The 8,871-nt window shown below is 28.1% G+C and overlaps 1 protein-coding gene across 1 annotated transcript; it reads left to right on the top strand.

Moving 5' to 3' along the window:
- The first annotated feature begins 428 nt into the window (after positions 1-428).
- Positions 429-8,286, top strand: LOC145834569 (DNA-binding protein RFX2-like). The gene is made up of 8 exons (XM_082942029.1): positions 429-476; positions 817-1,136; positions 1,479-1,572; positions 1,774-2,130; positions 3,514-3,663; positions 3,811-3,998; positions 4,208-4,341; positions 8,189-8,286. The coding sequence occupies exons 1-8, from the start codon at positions 429-431 to the stop codon at positions 8,284-8,286; spliced, it is 1,389 nt and encodes a 462-aa protein (XP_082798155.1).
- The last annotated feature ends 585 nt before the right edge of the window (positions 8,287-8,871 follow it).

Genomic DNA, 8,871 nt, shown 5'->3' with positions numbered 1-8,871 from the left:
GGTTGCTTTTTACAACTATAGGATTATTTAAACTAAATAATTTATAGTTTAAGGTTTAAAACTACAAGGATGCAAGTTTTCAATGGGTAGTATTTAGCAAATTGTCTTAATTGTGCTGGTTGTTTTGTTAGTTTGTATATTTTCAGGGTAATTGTTTTTAGAGGATAAGTGTAATATATTATTTGTCTTATAAAAAAAATTTACAATTGTATCGGAAACCGATTACCAAATTTGGCAAAAATGAATTTTCACTACGTAGACCATATCAGGTTTATCAGTTAAACAATTTTTTTTTTAGTATGTCAAGTTTAAAAATTATCATTAATTTAAAATACTCATTACTATTAGGTCAGTTAGTGCAAAATAGTCAAGCGTAACACTTTTACAGACTTATACTTAAACTAAATAAATATTAAAAAAGCAGAAACATGAGTGACGAAATCTGCGAAAAACAATTCAATCTCACATTTGAAAAAGTAAGTTAATCTTATTTAATTTATAAAAAACATTATACCATTTAGATATATAATGATGCATATAGTATAATAATGTGAATTAAATTTTGTAAACTTTTGTGTAAACTAAATTTCAATAATACATACTAATGTTCAAATTAAAAACAATAACTGGTTAAGTTGAACTTTTACTAAAACTATTAGAACATTTACAGGCTAAATACTTTATTTAAATTTATTATAATTTTATTATATTTTACTGAAACTTTTTTTTAGTCTTTTTAGATGAAACTTAAAAAAAACATGTGCAACTTTATTTTTATTTAATGCAAAAACTAACTTATCAAGTCTTTTATCACAGAAAGCAAATTCACCATTGCTGCCTAGACTCAAGCCGACTTCAGAAACCGATATCTTTACTGACTTTAATGACGTAACAGCCAAGCGTTTCCGCATGGACAGAACACAAAATTCTCCTAAATACCGAAAAAGGATGACAGAATGGTGGCTGCGAAACAACGTCGAAGTAAAAGATGGTAATTTTCTCTGCAGAGAACACCTTTACAACGTGTACTTGTTCCACTGCGAAAAGCGCAAACTGAATCATGTGGATAATGGAACCTTCGGGAAATGCGTCAGATCCGTGTTTGGGAATTTAAAGGACAGAAGACTCGGAGCAAGGTAAATTTATTTAAAATGTTTAAAACATTGTTTTTTTTTTCAAGTACTTATCAAATAAATTTTAAAACGTATACTAGCTTGGAATACCTCGTTCCAAATTGTTCTTGAGCAAACTTTTGATATACTTTAGTTTGACAATATTATACTGATAGTTGTAATAACTGTTAATTACTTTTGTACTTTACAGAAATCATTCGAAATTTACGTACGGCGGAATAGATTTGTGAGTTTTTTTGATTTTTTAGTTACGAAATTGTTTAACTTTTAAATAACTTGTTTACTTTTTTTATCATTTTGGATTCACTTGGTGATTTCAAATTTTGAATGAACATGTTTTTTCAGAATACCGAGTGCAATAGAATATGTAGCCAAATCAGGTCCAGGTAACAACCAATATATGGACGATGCAAAGGAAATAAAACTTAGGCTTGAAAAAGTATTTATGAAAAAAATCAGTATACTTCAACCCTTCTTCTCTTGCACTAATTTTTCAACGGTAATATAATAAAACTTTTGACTTTATCACTAAACTTTTTTTCAAGATTTAACTACATGCAATATTTTCTACTAAATACATTTCAAATGTAATGTATCCTTTTCCCCTAAAAACTTTTAATCAAACTAAATAAATTTTCAGCACGACATCGAACATTTCAATTCAATCTACTGCTCGCACTGCTTCAATTTTTCATCACATGTTCTGAACAACCAGTTTGACGTGATTGAAATTATTTTGTTCAACCTCTGGACTTGGATCAAGGAGCAACGCAGCAAGTTCTTTTCAATGTGCGGGCATGATGAATTTGTGAAAATGATAGGAGAAAAAGACAGTGCAATGTATGAGCTGCTTCTTGAGAAACTGATTCCCGATCTGCTGCAACCGATGCCAACTGATCACTTGAAAGATTTGTGGGAATTTGCAGATAAAATTAAGGAGAAAATGATGGCTGCGTTGAGAAAAGTGCAAGTTCCAGTTGGTTTATTTAAAGTAAAGGTTAGTATTTGATGTCTGTGTGTATAAAAGTTATTAGTTTTCAAAGTTTTAGTTGTCTTTTTTTCTATTGATACTAGTGACTAAGTTTAGTTTTGTAAATTTATCTCTCGTTGTGGTAGCATTTTGTTTCTTTGAAATGTTAAAAATGCCCTAACGCATTTTAATAAGCAGTACAGTAACCTCTCGCATCTTTACGCACTCGTGACGTAACGCACTCTCGTTTAGCTACGTATTTTAGATTTCTATAAAATTCCAAAAAAAAATTTACATTTTTTAATACTGCTTAAATTAAGTTTATTTTATATTTTTGATGTAAAATATGTTTTTAAATTCTTACTCACTTCACTATATCTATAGACTTTGTAAATTTATGTTCCTTGACTAATTGATAAACATTTAGTTATACCTCAGTATATTAGAAATTTTGTAAACAACAAGAGTTTAAATTAAAATTCTGAAAGTAATATGACTGTGTTAAATAATAAAAGTATATGAAATCATGAAAGTTTAAAACACAAACCAATAATACAGAACTCTTGTCCTATATATGAACAAACATCTAAGAAAGAAACCTTATGAAACTTCCTAGCAAAAAGTAGCAGTGATATATAAATATAGAGTTTACATTTAACACAAATGCGTAATTATAAATTGAATTTGCAAGTAAAATAGGATATAAATGTTTAATATCAAATAAATCACATATAAATAAAGATAAAATCTGCTTGTTATTATTAAAATTAGTAAAATTTTTCTAAAAGTATTATTGTTTTATACCAATTTAAATCATTTTTTTTAATATATCTTTAGTTTTATCTTTTGTCTCCATATTTCTAAATAAGTTAAACAAATTTTTTAAAAGTGAGAAAGTCCCCAGTCTGCTTTTAACTAGAAGCAGTATCAAAAAAACAGCCATTATAGTAAGTACATTTGGTACCTCTCGTATCTTTACGCAGTTTTTCTTAGACACAATGCATGTGCGTAAATAAGCGAGAGGTTACTGTACTTTGAAAATGTTTAAACTGCATTTTAAATTGAAAATACAAGATTATAAGACATGTACGATACAAAAAGCTATAAATGAAGGTTACTTTATAAAATTTCAAAACATAAATCTGTATAATCCCAAAAAATATGTATATGAAATAGAATACTAATGTTTATTTGTTAACAAAACTACTCTATCCTGTAAACCATATAAAGCATAAAGTTGCTACCACTAATGCTATAACGCATATAATAACTTATTAAATCCTGATTTCTCATATTTATTTTTTATAGTAAAGTTTTTGGTGTACAAACAAAATTTATTTGCATATGCATAGAAACAAATATTTTTGCTAAATATTATAGATATGAATTAATATTACAATTAATTTTTAGATAAAGGAAGTATCCAAGTTTTCCGACAGACTTAAAATGCTCATTAACTTTTTAAATAAAGTTCAAAATGTACCTGAAAACTTTGATGATGCGAAGCTTGTAGAACAAATGATGATTGGATTCCGTAAAATAAATTTTGCAAAAATTAAAGTAAGTGTTTTCACTAAATGAGTAAATTACGTTATAACCACTTTTGTTTAAATTAACAAAACATAACAACGTTTCTTTAAAGTACTTTTCTAATGTCTAAGACGCTTTTTTTATCTCTTTGTATAAAAAAGATATCTAAATTTATAGAGAGAACACAAGTCTGAATCTTTCTCAAAACATGTTAGCGTTATAAAAGAATTACTAGAAGGTTTTATTTGCAATCAGCTGAACTTGAAGAGTTTGACTGACTCGCTACGACGTCTTGTTGAAAACAAAGCGCTCGTATTTGTTAATGGCTCTGTAAACACTTTCTTCTATTTCTGGGAATGTACAAGGTAACTATTTTTCGTAGTTTAGCATAGAACTAATTTATTTTAAGTTGTTGTTTATGGAGTTTAGATTTGAAAATAAAGTTGTTTTTGAGCATATTTCGAACTAATAAATCTTTTCTCCTATTCGTTAACCAACATTTTATTCAATTTTTTGTTATGTATATTTATACTAATCAGCTTTTACATATTGAAACTTTGACTAATTCAAACAGAAAGCTAATTTGCGATGATTTAGCAAAAACGTCAGCAGCCACCTTCTTCTACTTCCAAGCAACTTTTGATTTTATCAACGATTTCTTCTTTCATTCTCTCCAACATTTGTTTCCAAAAACGAACCAAACTACTAGTAACTCGAACATTTTGAACAAACAGTCAATTGCTATTTCTAATGCTGCATTTAGCAAAAATGAACTTTATCGTAATTTAATGAAACCAAAAGGTACCACTCGAACAAACAGTGTTGTAAGCAAAAACACTTTGGTAACTTCCCATGCAGTACCATCAGGTTGTACTGTAGTCAGCAAAGATGCTGGAAATACTGTTAAGCTGCATTATGTTAATGACAAAAACGAATTGATATCTTGTACTGTTACAGATAACTTTTCGAAACATTTTGATCGTCATGTCCTTGGTCAAGCTAGAAACAGCATTTACGGAACTGCTGACCCTTAAAACACATCAGGTAGCGAAAGGAACAGAAAACGAAAAGCAGTTGTAGAAGAAAATAATATTTGTCAATCTAAAAACAACAACATTTATCCTGGTGAACTAAAAGTGTTCTGTTTAGAAAACAAGAAAAATTAGAAAATATCAACAAGTTTTGATTTATTTATATGAGAGCCTATAAAAGTTTTTTGTTTTTTATTTTCGTGTTAGGCTATTTTTTAGTCTTTTATTATTCTTTTTTTGGTAGCGCTGAATAGTATTACAATAAACTATATGCATTTGAAGTTAAACGAAGTAAAGTTTCAAAGTACGTTACTATTGTTTGACCTTTTTTTATTACCTAGTTTGTAATAAATTATTACGCTGAGCTTTTATGTAACTAGCATAATAAAATAAATTTAAATAAACAGTACAATAAAAATATTTAAGTATTGTACATTTTAAATGACAAAAGTTAAGAAAATATCATTAATTTTGATCACATTTCAATAAGAAAATCAGTTTTACTTAACAATTAATTGAAAGTATCTAAACAAAAAGTAGCTTTGAATGTATATTGCTTACAAAAAACAGTCTAAATGCTCAAAATGTACAACTAAATAACATACAACACAACGAAAAGTTATATGACAATTGGATCCTGGCCCACTACTTGAAGTCATCAAGTTTAGAAAAGTACAAGTGTACCAAAAAATTAATTTTTTAAGACAAATTTCGTGTGTTCTATTAAGAATTCTTTTAATTCATCAAGAGGCTTTATATGTTATTAAGACTGAAATGAATAATGGTAATTTTTTAAGACATATTGACTGTACTGGCAGTTTATTTAAAAAATATAAAGATAAGTCTCCCTTTTACTACTTCATTTGTTTACCTAGTATAAAAAGTCCTATTTCTAATGACAGTGCTCCACCTATTACAGTGGCTGATGCAATCCTTACAGATCGAACTACACCCTCAATTTAAACTTTTCTAGGTAAGTTCCTTCAATTGCTAGAGAAACATAACAATAAGTCACATCAACTCAAAAAGGTGAAGTGTGATTTTTCCTGGGGGTTTATTAATTCAATTATAAAAACTTTTAATAAGTGTGACACAAAAACCTATATTCAACGGTCCTTTGATATATTAATGAATTTAAAAGATGTATAAAATTTTTCCTATTTTACAGTTATTCACTTATGCGCATCACATATATTTAAAGCCATAAGTAATAACTTAGCAAAAATAAATAATAGTAAGAAAGTAAAACTTATTTTTGGTTTGCACGTCTTCAAATTGCGATGACTTAAGAAGAGCAAAAGAATTTTTTTATCATTTAGTTCTTTTATCTCAGTATCAAGATGAAATTTTAAAAAGAGTTTAAAAAAATAGATAATAAAATTAATAATCCTGATTGATATTTGAAAAGTTTTAGCCAAATTTGACGTCACAAATCTAAGTTTTTTTTTGTAATTTTGATGACGGTGTTTGCAAAAGGCTCTCCTTTTTTAAAGTGTTTTAATTCAGTGTTCTCTGCAGCAAAGAGTTCTGTACAAAAAGTTTACTTTAATAAAGATATAGTAAAAAATTATTTATTTTGTCTAGCAGTATTTAATTTTTTAAATAGATATTTAGCTCTTTTTTCAATGTGGTCTAGTGTTCATGATGTTCATTCTGTAAAGAACAGAGACACCAATACGTTCGTTAAAACGAATTTTGAATGATAAAAATAATCTTTTTGAAAAAAAAGACAATTTTAAAAATTTTGTTGAAAAACTTTATTCAAATTTAGAAGGTCCATATATTGAAAGAAAAAATATTTTATTTTTGCAAAGCATTGCTAGGTATAAAATTAAGACTGCTAAAAAAAACTAGATGACAGCAGTTCATCTTTAGCTGCAGAGATGTGGTCTAAGAAGAGAGCTGCGGTCGTCCCAAATAAGATTAAAACAAAATATTATGTTTTACCTTTAAAAAAGTAACGTGCAAATAAAGACAAATCGTTCTTAAATGATTTCTTTTACGAGTTATTACATAACGACCACAATTACTTAAAATCAAAAAACTGTTATTTTTTCACAATATCAATCAGAAATGCAATAAACCAACTAGACCAAAAATAAAATGGTGTACAATACCTAAAACTTCTTTGAACACGTTGAAAGGAGACCATTGGCTTAATGGGGACATTGTAAATAAATATTTTAAACTAATTATGCAACAGAGCAAATATAAGACATATATAGTGGATTCTTTTGTCTTTGAAAGGTTTTCAGAAAATCAAGACAGGAAATGTAAACATAAAACGAATCTTTTAAACTTTGATTTAGTTTTTTTCCCGATCAATTTAAAAAGCAATCATTGGGCCTTTACTTTACTTTCTGTTGAAAAAAAAATCATATTATGCTAGTATATATTCAAGTGATTACCATGCCATGACACAATGTAAAATAGCAAAAAAGTTTTTTAGACTTAAGTTATTTTTGTTATCATATTTGGCACAAAAATCTTGAATGCAACGTAACCTCTGCCTGGACAGATACTGAAAATACTTGAAAATAATATTTAGTCAAGATGATGTTTTGCAGAAGAAGGATTATTAGACGCGATTTGATAATGGCTTAATATTTAAAAAAAATACCATGTGGTATCACTCTTTACTGAAAAAAAGTAATTATTTAAAAGTTTACTTACATTTTGTGAAATATTAAATAATGCTTTTTTGTTCGACATCAAAAGTAGTTTTTTTTTTTTGATGCAAAAACCTCTGACAGTGCTTTTATAAATGACTTTGATTAATTTCTTGATCGAATTAAAAAATGTATTTTTAAATACATCTTTTTATAATAAAAGTGTTATGTGTTTTTTTAACTCAAAAAAATGTACTCTTACCTCACACATACTGAGATGTTTGTAGTTTGATTTTACTTATACATTTGACAATGATTTAACACCTCTCACGGGTAAGTCTCATCTAGAGTCCCATGACTTCTTCGTTCAGCGCCAAAAATTTACATAACAGATTCTCTTCAGTTCGTTTTCTTCCGGTTCTTCACACGCAGCGTCTCCTGCCGCATTCTAGGTTGTCTCAGTTGATATATCACAAGTAAAAGATAAAAACTTGATGAAGTTTTTCAAAAACTAGACAAAATATAAAAATGAAGACGAGTTTACTAAAAAAAAAACTTTGAAAACACATAAATCTAGAGTGCAGTAAAAGTTTTGCCTGGACAGAATACTGAAAAATTATTAAAAAAAGTAGAGCCGAGACAGTTTTGTCAGAGGCAAGATGATGTTTTGTTGACGAAGGATTATATAAAGTTAGAAGCATGTTAGAAGATAATCCTCGTGTTGGAATAGGTGAACGAACCCTGGAGGTCCAGAGGATAGTCCACTGCAAGTAGTGATAGGTGGTATAGCGATGAACTCTAGTGACAGAGTGTAATACATAAGAGGATAAAAAAGGCCTAAAGCAAAGAAACATCCGCGTAGCTTTAAAAAGACGCCTACTAAGCTAAAATATGTACAACCTCTACACAACAAAGGCGTATACTTAAGAGGAAACGACCTTCGAAATTTGTTGGTAAAATGGCATCCTTGTGGAGAGACTGGTGAAGTGCAGGAACAAGAGAGCGGATCATGAGCGATACGTGACGCACATTTTATTGTAAATGGTTTAAGTTTAAAGGAGATAAAACATATTTTTGAAAAAACCTTTGACCAAAATACAACAAAAATTGTTGCTAAACTTGCCAAAAAAAGATTTGATTGATGTATATCCCACAACAATAACACTATTTAGCAGAAATTATGATCCTAAATGTGGTTGTAAATTTTTGTTACAGGTTTTTTAAACACAAGAATTTAAGGTATTTAATTATATAGGTAACAAACCAAATTGTCTATGCACAAGCATCAATAAGCAATCAACAACTGTATTATTGAACAAAGACAAGTCTCCAAGCCAATATTTTTTTTAAACTTATTTATTCAAAGATCCACAAAAATTTTCTACAATAAGTATAAATTTTCTGACAAAAATACTACAAAAAATTTTTAAAATATTGCAGATGAGATTCAAAATATAGAATGTCAAATAAGTAATTAGGATATTTTTGTTAAAGATGTATATAAAATACAAAAATTTCTTAAATGGTGTATGGACAGATCTCCCATAAATGATATGTTATAATGAACTAATTTTGGGCGAAATGTTAAATAGTGCTTT

This window comes from Thalia democratica, chromosome 1 (genome assembly GCF_965202585.1).
Source record: "Thalia democratica chromosome 1, ktThaDemo2.hap1.1, whole genome shotgun sequence".
NCBI classification, from domain to species: domain Eukaryota; kingdom Metazoa; phylum Chordata; class Thaliacea; order Salpida; family Salpidae; genus Thalia; species Thalia democratica.
This window is presented reverse-complemented; position numbering and strand designations above follow the sequence as displayed.

Coding starts and splice junctions, on each gene's coding strand:
- LOC145834569 (XM_082942029.1), top strand. CDS start 429: ATGAGTGACGAAATCTGCGAAAAACAATTCAATCTCACATTTGAAAAA. Junction 1,573..1,773: donor TAAAACTTAGGCTTGAAAAA/GTATTTATGAAA, acceptor ATAAATTTTCAG/CACGACATCGAACATTTCAA. Junction 2,131..3,513: donor TTGGTTTATTTAAAGTAAAG/GTTAGTATTTGA, acceptor ATTAATTTTTAG/ATAAAGGAAGTATCCAAGTT.